The 17,542-nt window shown below is 40.1% G+C and overlaps 1 protein-coding gene across 1 annotated transcript; it reads left to right on the top strand.

Moving 5' to 3' along the window:
- The first annotated feature begins 5,385 nt into the window (after window positions 1-5,385).
- On the top strand, window positions 5,386-16,701 carry LOC132149090 (zinc finger protein 271-like). The gene is made up of 2 exons (XM_059558063.1): window positions 5,386-5,756; window positions 15,066-16,701. Exons 1-2 carry the CDS (start codon window positions 5,516-5,518, stop codon window positions 16,481-16,483), a joined length of 1,659 nt encoding a protein of 552 aa, XP_059414046.1. The 5' UTR covers window positions 5,386-5,515; the 3' UTR covers window positions 16,484-16,701.
- Window positions 16,702-17,542: the final 841 nt, after the last annotated feature.

The following is a 17,542-nucleotide window of genomic DNA, read 5'->3' as shown; positions in this document are numbered from 1 at the left end:
TTACATGTGTGACTATGTTAAATTTGTTTGTCTCCTGCGTGGATCACGTGGTTGTTGTCCATATGGCTACAGTGTCTGTGCAGTAGCAAAGTTGCCACGTGATTACAATGTGATTCGCAATTGCAATATCCTTTCTAAATTGGCTTCTAATTGTTTCATTATGTAATTGACATGATAAAATTATACCTGACTAATAATAAATTGTTATATTTGATTTATCCTAAACTCGTCTGAAATCATTATGACTAGTAAACTGTGAGGAGGCTTTTGTTACAGCAAAGTTATGTCCAGGGTAGGTCAAACTGAAAGCTCGAGAATGTTAGGAGCAGTCGGCACATCATCGGAGACCTTCTGATTTCTGTCTATCGCTGGTGTTAGCAAGTTGTATGGGAAAAGACTAAGCGAACTACTCTTTTGTCATAAGCAAGCAGTAGGCGGCAGGCAAAATAAGTATTAGTCTACCTACACCCTCTGACTAACATCAAACTGGAGAGTTTGTGATCGTAAGATCCACGTGAAGCTAGTGTCACGGTGTGACAAATAGCATATAGAACTTATTCCCTCTGAAGCAGTGTTCCCGGTGGGACACTTTGGGTGTAACCCTGTCCCCAGGCCTGTGTGTGTGTGTGTGCGTGCGTCTGTTGCCATGACAACCCCAAATGACAGATTGGCAACAGGTGTGGGGAATTTACTCTGAGAGTTTGGGTGAGGCCTCGTCAACATTGGAGAGGATAAAAAGCAAGAGAGAGAGGCTGGTGTGGTTTTTCTCCCTCGTGAAAAGTTGTTTTATTGGGTGGTAGCAGTTATTGGAGAACTGGTGAATGAAGAGGAGAGTGTTGCCTTGATGAGGGACTCGAGGACAACAGAAGGAGAGTAAAAATACCCCATTTGCATTGGAGAGGAGCTAAGTGACCGAGAACTGAGTCTCGTAATTGCATACGTTCGACACTGAATTGGATGTGGTTTGGTGTGTCTGGATCACAACCAAAAATATCACTGAGTGGATTGTATTGATTCATTATCGATCTCTTATCTCTCCCTCCATTATAAATGGTGATGTGAACTGTGTCTGTGAAGAAAAACATCCCAGAACATCCTCAGCAGCATTGATAATCGCGCCCCCCCCCTCCCTCGGACAGAGACCCGAATGTGAGTGCTGGCCTTAAATTGCACCTCGTGAAGTGAGTTTGCAGTGCCTAAAATTGATGTTTTCCCCCACATTATATGCTTGAAGTGGAATTGTCGTGTGTGTGGAAGATGCATTCCTTTTTGCCATGCACTCTCCATGTGTTATGCTGGTTGACTGTCAATAGTGAGAGTTCTGTGACATTGATCTGAACTGTCTGGATGTTGAGGAATTATCATCTGGGATTTGAATGAACCCCTCTGTTTGCGGTTATAGGAGAAGAGATGCCCTGTTGAAATGATCACTATCGGTCTCAGTAAAAGCCCCGTGCAGCCTGTCGACTTCGAGTCTGCTGTATCCTTGCAACTCCTCTGTATGGTGAGAAGTGTTCGTTCCTTCCAACACATGTGAACTGTATACTTTGCCTGAAGCATCCATTCTGTCTGTCTCAGTAGAAGCCCTGTGCAGCCTGTCGACTTCGAGTTTGCTGCATCCTTGTAGCCCACCTGTGCTGAGAGAAGTGACTGTCCCTCTGTCACGAACGTGAGGCTGGCACGCTCTGTCAGTGCACCTGCCGTATACGTACCTGACTGATATCCATCCGTCCCAAATTCTGCACCTGTGAAGGAAGGAAGGTTGGAAGTACCTACTTACCAGAGGAGACTTACCAGACCGCTTACTTGCCAACTGCATCCCCACCTGTGAAAGACCTACTTGACCACCCACCTATTCTCCGTCCATCTACTGCGGGGTCCGCACTGAGGAAGAGGGTGGGAGAGTCCCCGGTCGCTGCACCGTTCACCTTCGATCCCTGAGGGCAACAAAGAAGAAGATTTTAGATTGGGATTTCCAATTTGCTTTTACTTCAAAATAAAACTTGTTAAATTTATTCTGTCTTGGACTCTTCCCTCTGATACGCTCCTCGAGGTGGTCCTGGTTCAGGGGTGGGCGCAGTCTAGCTTGGCCCACCCGACCTGTGACACTAGCGTGAGACTTAAAGGACATTAGGTCCCCAGTGAACGGATAATTGAAAGTAAAGTGAGTCCAGAATAATCAAATATCAAAATTGATACATAGTCAACCTTTGTGATCAGTGTTTAAATAGAAACATTGTCTAAATTTAATGATCACATGAAATTGGAGTCCGATTGAGCATGGAGCTAGACTAGGATTTAAACTAAATCCTGATAAATTCAGAAGCGCAAGTAAAAGACCGGATAAGCATTAAACCTTCGACCAGGCCGCTGGATTCTGCTATTTGAGCTGGCGGGTGGATCCTTACAACTGAATTCAATGATGAACTGCCTTCAACTATCATTTTTCATTATTGACACACTGTTTTCCTAATGAATGTTGTTCAGTTGCTTTGACGCAATTTATTTTGTTTAAAGCGCTATATAAATAAAGGTGACTTGACTTTCACTTTTCAACTACATTTTAACGTTGTTTAGACGATCAATGCACTTTGATCCCATACGCTGCTTTGGGGTGGCAAAGCTCATTTTCCCTTATGGACACACCACTTCTTTAAAGCTCTGCCAGGTAAACATTTTATTGGCGTTCTGTTCTCACATGATCCACTTTTCTTTTTCTAAGCGCGTACGCCCGAAGCGCGCTCGCACTGTCAAACAGCACCAAACTGGATTTTTGTTGGGTCAGTCCCATCTGCTAGCAATGGAAAAATATGCACAAAACAATCCACTTTTAAATTTAATTTTATCATCAGAGGGACCCCAGCAAACATTGGTCTGATGGCGATGTCGTGTGCCCGGCCAAAAATAGTCGCGGTAGGACGGCATCAATCGGTAGAAATATGTAACACAAAACATTTCCTAAAAATGCATTAAGATACGTTTGTACGTGTCTATAGTTCTATGGGGTTGCATGTATAATTGTTACCTTGACTTTTAGCTATGTGTAGTTCAATATTTACCCGTGTTGTGAATCGGTTGTGAGAGGACGTCACTAGGTGACGTCTTTTACACGTCCATCATGAAAAGCCTTGTGAAAAGACAAGTTTAAATAAATTATAATCACAAAGTACCCAGTGTGGTTAAGGGATTGCAAAGCCATGCTGCAATTTAGTAATTATTTCAACCTGTTTTATGTATTCGTTGTTATTATTTTTATGGAATCTATGCATATACATGTAAAACAGATATATATCCGGTCACCATTTTGGTCTGAGTTGGATGTAATTGCCAAAACGGTGCTGCCAAGATGTAGACACAAAACATTGTAATATATTTCGTGATATTACAAAATCCCGCGATAGGATATTATCTCGCGAGATCTCACTTTCTTCCTGAAGTTCCGGAAATTGAGCAGGCAACCACGAGGAGAGGATAGGATTCGAAGAGGACTCGATGAGGGAGATGTATCGATATATATTATATAAAATCTACTGTTGGGTAAGTACATTTTGTGTTATTTGATTAACATGCTTGAGTTGTACTTGTTTGACCCAAAGGAACTGAGAGAAATTATGCCCACATTGTCAACTGAAATTCACTGAGTATGGCTAAAATTAGCTAACGTTAGAAGGCTAAAAGTTACATTACTTATATTGATGTAATTTTTATTGGTACGCTTTAATTAATTATTCAGGGGACATCACAGCCCTCCTGTCTTATCAGAAATGTCCTGTTCACTTTTCCTGTTTACTTTCTCACAGTTACACACCCAGTTAAAGGTGTTTTTCAAGGGCATTACATTAAAGCATAACATCTTGTCTACAATAAAAATAAAATCTAATGCATGTTGATTACCTTTTTCTAATGTTTCATTTATGATTCATTCATCTTGTTCCAATTTTTTTTTAAGATATTTTGAAAATAAGTGCATGTCTTTTATCTCAAATTTTTTATTTTATTTATTTTAATAAGAAATGTATTCTCTTCCCGCAGATGCTGTGAAGAGGTGGAGTCTCTGAGACTGATGCAGCGATGGCAGAACACCTGAAGCTCGCTCCAGGAAGAGCTGGGGGTGGAGGTTACAAGAAATGAGCCAAACAACTGTAATGTGTTTAAGGGATAGTTCACCCAAAAATGAAAATAGTCATAATTTTCTCACCCTCATGTTATGATCATAATAGTTTTTCCTACAATGGCAGTTAATGGATCGTGAGATCTGCTTGGTTACAAACATCCTTCCAAATATCTTTGTGTTTATAAGACAACTGTGTAAGTCAATGACAAGATTAATAAAAGACATGATAAAAAGAAACCGTCTTTTTAACATTCTAGTAGAAAACACGTGAACGCATTCTCAGAAATGTACAATTTGAATTAATGTCGGTTCTATATAGTTTAACATCATTTACGCTACTTTGATTTTATAAATAGCAATGATTTCAAACATATTTTATGATGAGGGTCTTATATGTTTTATGATTTTCTTGTCACAAGACAACAATGGCTCCTGCAAGGTGGTTATGCCACATGTTCAAATATTAATAATATTCTTAATATTATTTATATGATTAAAGTATTTAAAAATAAATGCAATTAATATTGATTTATATTATTATATATTAAAAACATGAATAAGCAAATACTGTGAAACTAGACATTTTTGACAATAATGGACTTCAAGATTTGAGTATTTCAGCACTTTTCATTCAGTGATGACCGTCATTAAATCATATTCCAGAAGAAAATGATAAGCCTGTAAACTTATTTCAGAAATCCAAAATGGATACAAAGATTACATTGAAAAATAATTTTTTAATAGATTTTTATTATCTTGAATTGAACCTTTGTTGAGATGTGTTAAACCTCAAGACATAATTGATTGCCTTTCACGATGTTACACAGTGGGTGTGTGATTATTTTATATGCAGGCTTATATATACAGTTAAACTATGCAGCAACGCATTTAAACATCCGGTCGACGTCCAGAAAACGACAAATTTAGACATCCAGGGACGTGCAGAAAAGACGTGCAGTTCACGTCCAGAAGACGTCGGTTCAACTTTCATTTTGGAACTATTTTTCAACCATGACGGGACGAGTCGGACGTGAATGTTTTCAGGGACAGATCATTTCTCAGGGGAGGCAGGGCTTATCCTAGAAGCACCGCCTCCCCCTGACACACCCCTGCTCTCGTCGCTTCGCTCCAGTCCAGCGGGAGGCGCTAAACACATACGTTTGTTTGACAAACATCATTAAACTTCAAAGGAAGAAATTTCATCACGCTCTCTGTTGTTGTTATGTAGGTGTGCTGCCTTTATACGAACGGTTACATGTTTCTAAAAAAATAAAAATAAATACAGTTTTTGAACCAGTTCAGTAAATACCTGTAATATTCTCGTCCACACAGTGGCTAAGTTTTGAAGCGAGCAGGAATATCTGGAGTTTATCATCTGAACTGAGATCTGCTGCTGTGAAGATGGAGTTTGTGAAAGAAGAGAGAGAAGAGAACACGAGTGAACCAGAAACCAGCACAATAAAACAAGAAGAACCAGAAACCTGGAGAATAAAACAAGAGGAACCAGAAATAAAACAAGAGGAACCAGAAACATGCAGAATAAAACACGAGGAACCAGAAACTTTGAGAATAAAACCAGAGGAACAAGAAACCTGGAGAATAAATCACGAGGAACCAGAAATAAAACACGAGGAACAAGCAGGTTGGTGTTCTTCATTTATCTTTAATGAATGTTTGTGGTACATTAGGCTTAAAAAGCTTTTTTGGGGGGTATTTTTGAGCCCTTGAGAATTTCTGTGTAGACATTTGTGTGTGTGTGTGTGTGTGTGTGTGTGTGTGTGTGTGTGTGTATAAAAGCAGATTAATAACTTAAGTGTAACACTATAATTGGCACAATCCGTGTATCAATAATATGCTGTGCAGCATGGATGTTGCCTACATGTTTGTGTTTTTGAAAAAACAACATTTATGGTTAGTGAGAATTTTTTTAAGTCACTAAAATAAGGCCATGATACACATACAGAACATTTGTTCACAAAACATAACAATATTCTGATCTCATGATAAATATTATTTTGAATAATGTGTATTACCAGACAGTTGAACAGTATTTTTTCTACTATCAAATGTGCACCAGCTACTGTTTGGTTACCCACATTCTTCAAAATATCTTTTTTCTTTTGTGTTCACCGCAAGAAAGATATTAAAGGGTTAGTTCACCCAAAAATTAAAATTAGGCCATGTTTTACTCACTCTCAAGAACCCTTTAGGTGTATATGACTGATTTATTTCAGATTAATCCAGTCTGACTTATATAAATAATTATCCTGGCTCTTCCAAGCATTAGAATTGGAGTAAGAGGGTGTTTTTGTTCAATAGTCCAAAAGTAGTCAAATAAAGCATGCGCATCTGTAATAAAAAGTGCCTCACATGGCTCCGAGGGATGAATAAAGGCTTCCTGTAGCGAATCGGTGTTTTTTTGTAAGAAAAGCATCCATATTTTAAATGTTATAAACTCTTTTTCCTCACTTCTGCTGACTGTCATATATTCAAGCCGTTCTGTGCAGATGATGTAGGACACACATGCACTTGTGATTAGTGACAAGGTTTATGCGCATAGTCCTAGTTTAAGTCTTCATTTTAATTGTATTTCTGTGGCAGAATTACAGTGCCACATGCTGGTCTGGCATGTATACTACATTGTTTTGTTGTTTCGTATGGACGCAGATATTTCTTGAGACAAAAAAAAAAAAGATTGAGAAAGTTCTGGCTTTGTGTGATTGTAGCTAAGGCTGTGATGATAACTGCATTACTGCATAACCGTTAGAGCTGAAACAACGAATCGATTTAATCGATTAAAATCGATTATTAAAATAGTTGTCAACTAATTTAGTCATCGATTCGTTGCTAAATAACTTTTATTTGCCGTAAGCGGCTCATTTCGTGCATATTTCAAATCTGCGGTGACCAAAGTGTGGCAGTAATGAGCCACCGGAGGTTTTACTCAGCCAGTACAGCAGGAGAAGTAGCGAATAGCCAATAGCTGGCCTCGTTTTATGTCACGTGCTTCCCGAACAGCGTCTATACAGCATTCAGCAGGATGTGGGATTACTTTACTTTGAGCATTCAAAAAAGAAGAGTAACCTGTAAACTCTGCTCTACTGAACTGTTTAAGGGGGCGTTCACATATCGCGTCTTTTGCGCGCTCAAGTTCGTTATTTCCAACACCGCACCGCATCGAGTTAAAACATTTAAACTTTTCAGAATGCAGCAACCGCACTGCGGGTCATGTGACAAGAACTAACCAATCAGCTTCATCCTTTCCCGTAACAACGTTAAAAGCTCAGTCAAGATGAAAGGAACAGCTGATCATAGTTGTATATGGATTTCCATTTTGAAATAAATTTTAGTAGCAGAGCTACTGCAAGCGATTTTTTGAGCTGCAAATCCATTTATACTTTGCTGAAATTTCCGCGTCTTCAAGGAGAGAGCACGTCATGGTTGCTTAGCAAAGGCAGACGCCTGAGGGGCGCTTCTGCCCGAGCGCTTGGGAAAGAAGGAGAAAGCGGCGCACCTAGCGTTTTTAGGCGCGGTATGTGAACGGCCCCTAAGACTTTCATTTGTGCAGATTCTCCAGTACAATGTTGTTTGCAAATGTTTAGTCGTAAAAGCTGATAACATTGCTTTTTAACAGTTAACATTTAAAGCTTTACAAACATGTTCTGTGATCAGTTTGTCGTTTACCAGTTCAAAATTCAGTCGTGCAGCCTAATTATGACTGAATGAGAGAGATAAATGTTTAAAGATATTTGAAATGCACTTTTTTTCTAAGTATTCACTGCTCTTTTTCACACAGCAGGTTTTTTGTGTGTGTCCAATTTTTTTTTCTGGACAACCTTCTGATGGATTTTACTTTAAATTGTGAGTTCCATTCAGGTTTCATGCCACTGGCACTTTATTCGAAGGATTGTTTACAATTTCACAGCAAAAGCTATAAAGCTGTTTTCCAGTAAATAATAAAATACAATGCACTGCAATTTTATTCTGTTTTATCCTTATTCTTTGTGAAAATATGTTCAGAAAGATTCCTTAATAAGCTTTGTCCGGGATGTTAAACTACTTTAGGAGCTCTAAGGACTGCCATGGTGAAAACATTTGATATCTCCTTGTGAAATTTGCTAGAGTATGGGTCAGTGTTTTGATTGCAGAAGAGTTCGACAAAGGATTACTAACACAATAAAACAACTCCAGGTATATTTTTAATGAGGATATGACAATGCAAAATGTTCAAAAAGTTCACACGTACTCGTGCTATAAAATCGTGCCATAAAGCGATTTAGCAATCGTGCACGCTCAAATTGTGATATTTTTATTGTCATTGTTTTATTCGTCAACAAATAAACAAACAAACAGAATATTGAATGCAAAGAGATACCTTGACAAGATCCTGAGGCCCATCATCCACGACCATCACCTCATGTTGCAGCATGATAATGCACGGCCCCATGTTGCAAGGATCTGAACTCAATTCCTGGAAGCTGAAAACATACTGGCCAGCATACTGACTGGAGATGTCCCTTATTGAGTGGTTTGTTGATGTCAGTGTTGGTGGCGGTGGGGTTATGGTATGGGCAGGCCTATGTTATGTACAACGAACACAGGTGCATATTTTTGATCGAATATTGAATGCAAAGAGATACCTTGATGAGATCCTTAGGCCAATTGTTGTGCCATTCATCCACGACCATCACCTCATGTTGCAGCATGATAATGCACGGTCCCATGTTGCAAGGATCTGAACTCAATTCCTGGAAGCTGAAAACATACTGGCCAGCAAACTGAATAGAGATGTCCCCTGTTGAGCATGTTTGGGATACTCTGGATTGGACGGATCTTTTGGATGGAACTTGTTCAAGTTCCTGACAATATCCAGTAACTTCGCACAGCTATTGAAGAGGAGTGGACCAACATTACACAGGCCACAATTAACATGCTGTCTAATCGGCATCTTGCTAGGCCACACTTGTGAGGTGGATGGATTATCTCGGCAGAGGAGAAGTGCTCACTACCGCAGATTAAGACAATGTTTAAGAGAAATAGGCCTTTTGTGTACTCAGGAAAAGTCTTAAATCGTTGAGTTCAGCTCATGAAAAATGGGGGCAAAAACTAAAGTGTTGTGTTAATAATTTTGTTATATGTATATATGTATGTTGTAAGGGAAACAGGTCAATTTAGCTCAATGGGAATCATTTAAGATTTTAAAGGGAATTTGAACAGAATCACTGTTTCACGGCTGTTCACTGAGACGCCCTGCGATTCACTGAACGAGCCGTATAACATCAAATCTGCGCTGGATATTAATATTCAAACTATAGTTAAAACACTATCAATCAGCACAGTAACAAGATCGGCAGTTTAAGACATTAACCTGTAAGCACAAAACACAAGATACTTCTCTTTTCAATATGAATACGGCTTTATTAGATAAATCTAAGACATATAAACTAGTCTAACACACAAACGCACGCACTCACAGATTCACACAAGTTGCAGGAAGATAGAAAGTTAGGGAAAGATGAGTTTAAGAGAATGGAAATGTGGAATCCCAAGTTTACAGCAATACGTTAAATTGCATAGACATGAACAACCATCAATCACGTAATTAGCCCTCGCATTGAGTTCCTCAATGAGGTTAAAATTATATTAGATACACCAGCATAAATGTCTGAAGGTACATTGCCTGTGTAAAGTTGTCGCTGATTGGCTGGAAGTTCAGTAGTCGTTGAAGTGACGTCTTGGGAAGCCCTGGTTGGGGGTTGGCTGAAGACGGAGTTGTGTGCGGGTTGAAGTTGAAACTCGACGTTACAAAACTTAACTCAGAACACGAAATTCTCAAACTGAAAAGAAAAGAAGTAAAGTTTGACGAGACTAGGTTGGTGTTCCTTCTCATCGTGGCTAAGTAGCAGCAGGCGTGCAGGCTGAAGCACGCTGGAACCGCGCTCAAAGAACAGTGATGACAAACAGCATGGCTAAAAGCTAAAGCTAAGAAGCAAAGCTAAAAGCAGACATGACTAATAGCAGAAGCATAGCTAGAGACTAAAAGCAAGATTTTATGGTGTCCTGAGTATTTAAACTGGCCTGTTGGCCACACCTCAAATGTTGTCTTGACCAATCAGATATTGTCTTGGCTCCGGGCATCATAAATCATATGTTTATCTTACAAAGCATGTGGTCCGAATTTTCCCGCTCTTGCAGGGTCTAATTTTGGACATGATTCCTATAACCAGAATATGATATATTTGACATAATTGATTGTCTGGACTAATTCAGAATGAGCTTTATTGCCAGGTATGTTTACACATACGAGGAATTTGTTTTCGTGACAGAAGCGCCGCAGTACAACAGAATGACAGCGACAGAACATAAAACACATAATAAAAGAATATAAAAATACAAAAAATACAAATAAGTAGATAAGGAATAACAATATACAAATTGACAATTGTAGGCAGGTATATTACAAAAATGCAGTTATGTATGTACATGTATATTATGTGCAAAATTTAAGTGTATACTAAGTATGTGTGTTAGATAAATTAAGTGTATGTGTATATAAATATAAAGTGTAGTGTGTTCAGTGTGTTCAGTGTGTATCAGCTGTTCATAAGATGGATTGCCTGAGGGAAGAAACTGTTCCTGTGTCTGGTCGTTCTGGTGCTCAGTGCTCTGTAGCGTCGACCAGATGGCAACAGTTCAAAGAGGGAGTGTGCTGGATGTGAGGGGTCCAGAGTGATTTTAACAGCCCTTTTGCTCACTCTGGATGAGTACAGTTCTTGAATAGATGGGAGAGTTGAACCGATGATTCGCTCAGCAGTCCGGACTACCCTCTGTAGTCTTCTGAGGTCAGATTTAGAAGCTGAGCTGAACCAGACCGTTACTGAAGTGCAGAGGATGGATTCGATGATGGTGGAGTAGAACTGTTTCAGCAGATCCTGTGGCAGGTTAAACTTCCTCAGCTGGCGAAGGAAGTACAACCTCTGCTGGGCCTTTTTCACAATGGAGTCAATGTGAATGTCCCACTTCAGGTCCTGAGAGATAGTGGTGCCCAGGAACCTGAATGACTCCACTGCAGTCACAGTGCTGTTCATGATGGTGAGTGGGGGGAGAGCAGGGGGGTTTCTCCTGAAGTCCACGATCATCTCCACTGTTTTGAGCGTGTTAAGCTCCAGGTTGTTGAGAGTGCACCAGACAGCCAGCTCTTTAACCTCCTGTCTGTAAGCAGACTCGTCACCGTCCTGAATGAGGCCGATGAGTGTGGTGTCATCTGCAAACTTCAGGAGCTTGACAGAGGGGTCCTTAGATGTGCAATCATTAGTGCACAGGGAGAAGAGCAGTGGGGAGAGAACGCAGCCCTGGGGAGCTCCGGTGCTGATTGTACGGGTGCTGGTTGTGTATATTTTTTGATTTTGATTTGATTTTATTTTCACAACAAAAAACATTTAAAAAACAAAAAACAAACAAACAAAAACAAACAAACAGTGTTATACATTTCACAAAAAGAATGTGATGGACAATTGCCGAAAAACCCTCAAGGGGCTTAATTAGTGGCAATCTCCATAGGAACAATTATATTTAACAAATTAAAAACATATTGTAAAACAATGTAAAATTGGATTTAAAGCACAAACCCATACGGAAAATTCAAACAACTTAGTAACAATAATTTTACTCTCTGTTTAAACTGTTCTTTAGAAACCTCAACAAATGATGGGGGAAGACTATTCCATACCTTTGACCCTCTGTATAATATACTAAACTGTGTTTGAGTCGTACGAGAGTAGGGAGGCCTAATAAGACGACTACTACGAGTCGGATACTGATGAAATTCATTATTAAGAATAAAAATATTACAAAAATGCTGAGGAAATAACTTTTTTATAGAGCTATAAACGAATAAAGCAATTTGAAGCTGATTCACTTGGTAAACACTAAGAATACTTGCCTGAGCAAACAGTGATTGGGAGGGGTGTCTACGATTTACACAAAATATTATTCTTAAAATAATATTTTCTCAGCCTCACTAGCTGCTGCCTGTCTGTAAGGAAGCTGTTCATCCACTGACAGATGGAGGTGGGCACGGAGAGCTGAGTTAGTTTGGGCAGGAGGAGGTTTGGGATGATCGTGTTAAAAGCCGAGCTGAAGTCCACAAACAGGATCCTCACATAGGTCCCCGGTCTGTCTAGGTGTTGCAGAACATAATGCAGTCCAATGTTTACTGCATCGTCCACAGACCTGTTTGCTCTGTAGGCAAACTGAAGAGGATCCAGCAAGGGTCCAGTGATGTCCTTCAGGTGGGCCAGCACCAGTTTTTCAAATGACTTCATGACTACGGATGTTAAAGCCACAGGCCTGTAGTCATTTAGTCCTGTAATTTTGGGTTTCTTTGGGATGGGGATGATGGTGGAGCGTTTGAAGCATGAAGGGACTTCGCACAGCTCCAGCGATCTGTTGAAGATCTTTCTGAAGATGGGGGCCAGCTGGTCAGCACAGGATTTCAGACAGGCTGGCGTAACACAATCTGGGCCTGGTGCTTTTTTCCTTTTCTGCTTCCGGAAGACCTGGCGCACCGCATCCTCGCTGATCTGTATTGCAGGTGTGGGGGAGAGGGGGGATGCAGGAGGTGTGAATGGTGAGAGTGCTTGATTGGAGAGGTGTTCAGGATGGGTTGCAGGAGCTGTTAATGGTGTGAACGGTTGTGTGGAGAGGCATTCAGGGTTGGTTGCAGGAGTTGTTATTGGTGTGAATGGTTGTGTGGGGAGGCGTTCAGGGCAGGAGATGGGTGTTCTTTCAAACCTGCAGTAAAACTCGTTCAGATCGTCTGCCAGTCGTTGATTCTCCACAGTGCTGGGGGGTGGTGTCTTGTAATTGGTGATCTTCTTTAGACTTTTCCACACTGATGCAGAGTCGTTCGAAGTGAACTGAGTCCTTATTTTTTCAGAATAATTCCTCTTTGCCACTCTGACCTCCTTTTCCAGTGTGTTTTTAGCCTGTTTATACAAGACATTGTCCCACTTCCTGTAAGCATCTTCTTTGGCCTGACAGAGCTGTCTGAGTTTTGCAGTGAACCACGGTTTGTCATTGTTGTAATTTAGTTGAGTCTTGGTAGGAATACACATATCCTCACAGAAACTGATATATGATGTTACGGTCTCTGTGAGTTCATCCAGATCGGTGGCAGCAGCTTCAAAAACACTCCAATCAGTGAGGTCAAAACAAGATTGTAAATCCTGCTCTGCTTCATTAGTCCATCTTTTTACAGTCCTTAATAAAGGTTTAGCTTATTTTAGTTTCTGCCTGTAGGTCGGTATAAGATGAACCAGAAGGTGATCAGAACGTCCCAAAGCTGCTCGTGGAACAGAGTGATATGCATCCTTTATTGTTGTGTAACAGTGATCCAATATATTACTGTCTCTGATGGGACAGGTAACATGCTGTCTGTATTTTGGCAGTTCACGGGAGAGATTGGCTTTATTAAAGTCCCCGAGAATGATTAAAACAGAGTCCGGGTGTTGTTGTTCTGTCTCTGTGATCTGCTCAGCGAGTTTCTGTAAAGCCAGACTTACTTGCGCTTGCGGAGGAATGTAAACACTAACCAGAATGAGCGAGTGAAACTCCCGCGGCGAATAGAACGGCTTGCAGTTAATGAAGAGTGTTTCTAGATCAGGACACCACATCTTCTTTAACACAGTTACATCTGTACACCACCGTTCATTGATGTAAAAGCATGTCCCGCCGCCGCGCGATTTCCCCGTTGATTCTGCGTCGCGATCCGCTCTAAACAGCTGAAAGCCCGGCAGATGGAGCGCGCTGTCCGGTATGATGTCATTCAGCCAGGTTTCCCTGAAACACAGAGCAGCAGAGTGTGTGAAATCCTTATTAGTCCGAGAAAGCAGAAGGAGTTCGTCCGTTTTGTTGGGTAGAGAGCGGAGATTTGCCAGATGGATGCTAGGTAACGGCGTTCGAAATCCACGCTTCCTGAGTCTGACGAGCGCGCCAGCTCGCTTTCCCCGCCTGCGCGTCCTGAAGCGTTTGATCAGCGCCGCTGCTCCTCCGATAACAATATTCAATAAAGCGTCTGAATAATTGAAATCCGGAAAAACATCTTGTGGTGCGTTCTGCCGAATGTTCAGCAGTTCATCCCTGGTGAAACTGATTGCAGGAATATAACTAAAGACAGGACAAACTAACAAAAAGACAAAAACATATGCAGAGCACGTCACGGAGGCAGCCATCCTGTACCGGCGCCAGTAACAGACTTTTCAAGCAAGCAGATTCGATATTAGATACTAGATACTCGATACTAGACAAAAGATCAAAAGATCTTTTGTAGTACTCTCATGGGTTTACACATGATGTCCTGGCGTTGCTTATCAATTACGAACAACAAATTTGACAAATCTCTTCTCCGAATTGAAATTGTCAATAATTGTTCTAGTGGTGTTAATGTTGAAAGCTGTTCTGTGAAAGCTTTGGTTGGTTGGTTATCTTGCTTGGGACTTTTGGCACAGAATGTTTTATAACTTCCTGTTGGCTTACTGAGGAATTCAGCTTGTGTTTCAGCCACAGCCCTGATCGACACTTTAATTTGTCTGGTTCGAGTCATTTCTGCTACAATGTATATATGTGTGTATGTGTGTGTGTGTGTGTGTAAAATAAATAAATGTATACATTTTACTAGGGCTGTGATGGTGGTAAAGTGATAACAATCTGCCACCATCACAGCCCTAGTAAAATGTATATATTTCTTGTTTTATACAGCTTAAAGACCCTGGCGTCAAACTCACCAAAAAGAAAAACGATGCTTTAAAAATGTTTACCGGGTCTCCCTATTAAAATAGTAAAAGACAGTACAGTAACATTACAGTAGACAAGTCAGTAAATATAAAGCAAGAAAAGTAAATTGTATATTTACAGATGTTCTCTCAGCTTTTAACAATATATTTTATTTCAGAGTTCATTGACGAAAAAGAGGAAAATGAAGAATCAAGTGAAGTTGAGGAGAAAAATAATGTCAAAACTGGTGGAAAACCTTGGAGTTGCTCTCAAACCAAACAAAAAGATTTAAAGAAAAAAAGAGTTAACATATATTTCACCTGCACTCAGTGTGAAAAGAGTTTCACATGTAAATCAAAACTTAATAGTCATATGAGAGTTCATACTGGAGAGAAACCTTACAAGTGTTCACACTGTGACAAGAGATTCAGTCAATCATCAAATCTGAAAAAACATGAGAGGATCCACACTGGAGAGAAACTGTATAAGTGTTTACACTGTGACAAGAAATTTAATCAGACAACAGATCTGAAAAAACATGAGAGGATTCACACTGGAGAGAAACCTTACAAGTGTTCACACTGTGACAAGAGATTCAGTGTGTCATCAGTTCTAAAAATACATGAGGTGATCCACACTGGAGAGAAACCTTACATGTGTTCACACTGTGACAAGAGATTCAGTGATTTATCAAGTCTGAAAAAACATGAGAGGATCCACACTGGAGAGAAACCTTACAAGTGTTCACACTGTGACAAGAGATTCGGTGTGTCATCAAGTCTGAAAAGACATGAGATGATCCACACTGGAGAGAAACCTTACATGTGTTCACACTGTGACAAGAGATTCAGTGATTTATCAAGTCTGAAAAAACATGAGAGGATCCACACTGGAGAGAAACCTTACATGTGTTCACACTGTGACAAGAGATTCAGTGATTTATCAAGTCTGAAAAACCATGAGAGGATTCACAATGGAGAGAAACCTTACATGTGTTCACACTGTGACAAGAGATTCAGTGATTTATCAAGTCTGAAAAAACATGAGAGGATTCTTACTGGAGAGAAACCTCACATGTGTTCACACTGTGACAAGAGATTCGGTAATTTATCAAATCTGAAAACACATGAGAGGATCCACAATGGAGAGAAACCTTACAAGTGTTCACACTGTGACAAGAGATTCAGTCAATCATCAAATCTGAAAACACATGAGAGGATTCACACTGGAGAGAAACCTTACATGTGTTCACACTGTGACAAGAAATTCCGTCAAATAGGAGATCTGAAAACACATGAGAGGATTCACACTGGAGAGAAACCTTACAAGTGTTCACACTGTGACAAGAAATTCCGTCAAATAGGAGATCTGAAAACACATGAGAGGATTCACACTGGAGAGAAACCTTACAAGTGTTCACACTGTGACAAGAAATTCCGTCAAACAGGAGATCTGAAAACACATAAGAGGATCCACAACGGAGAGAAACCTTATAAGTGTTCACACTGTGACAAGAGATTCAGTGGTTCATCGAATCTGAAGAGACATGATAGGATTCACAACGGAGAGAAAGCACATCACCGCAATGACACATAGACACTCATTTAGCTGTATATGTAAATATTTTGTATGGTATATGCATTTCGTCCAGATGGATCCGGCATTAGGGAGAGTTAAAATGCTATATATTTTTTTAAAACCAGGTCCCAGAGTGAATAAACCTGAAAATTACACCTTTTGAGTTTTTGTGTACTGCCAATCCATATATTTTGTGAAACAATGATGTCATCACCCCACGTCTCGACCATAGTCAGACACCGGCGATGTATTTTGCGATATGAAAAAAAAAAAACACCAGGGCCCGGTTCCCCAAAACGTTCTTATCGCTAACTAGTTCTTAACCTATTCCTTAACCTCTCTCTTATCCTTATGGCACGATTCCCGAAATGTTCATACGCTAAGTATGTCTTCTGTAAGTCACACATTCGCAAGTTTGGTCTGGACCATTCGTAAGCTCTCCCTTCGCGTTGTTTGAGCTCAGGACGCTAGTCGCTGCCACTGTGCAGCAGTCTTTAGAAATCAGTGCAGCGCAGTACAAGTCAAACTATGGTATGTTGACAATGTTGTGGCTCAACAAAGATTTTATGTTATGGACATTTTAAGACTAATAATAAAATATGTTTTTATGAAGTTGGCCTATTTATGAAGTTGACTTTATGTGGTATCAGAACTAATATGGTGGTAATTAGCCTAGGCTATTTCGTAATGTCATTAAAGCATTTAAAAAGGCAATCACTTTTGATAATTAAAATCTGGCAAACAATTTGGCTCTAAATGGCTAAGATCTATTAATGGGTAAGCATGGTGGTGTCCAGTAGGCGACCAACTATGGCAGCGATCCAACGTGTCCTTGATCCAAGATTATTTGGCTAGGTCAAATAATGAAGCAGTTAGGATATTTTAAGGGCTCCTGCTTATCTTGGACACCATCTTGAAAATCACACCTTTCTAGTGGTCAAACTTTGGTAAAATTTTTGTATGTTATTAAGTACACCTAATATCTGTTAGCTTGAAACAGTCCTGACCATCAGTTATTTATCAAATGTATCATATTCTTGTTATAGGAATCATGTTCAAAATTAGACCCTGCAAGAG

The sequence above is a fragment of the Carassius carassius genome, chromosome 1 (genome assembly GCF_963082965.1).
Source record: "Carassius carassius chromosome 1, fCarCar2.1, whole genome shotgun sequence".
Taxonomy (NCBI): Eukaryota; Metazoa; Chordata; class Actinopteri; order Cypriniformes; family Cyprinidae; genus Carassius; species Carassius carassius.
This window is presented reverse-complemented; position numbering and strand designations above follow the sequence as displayed.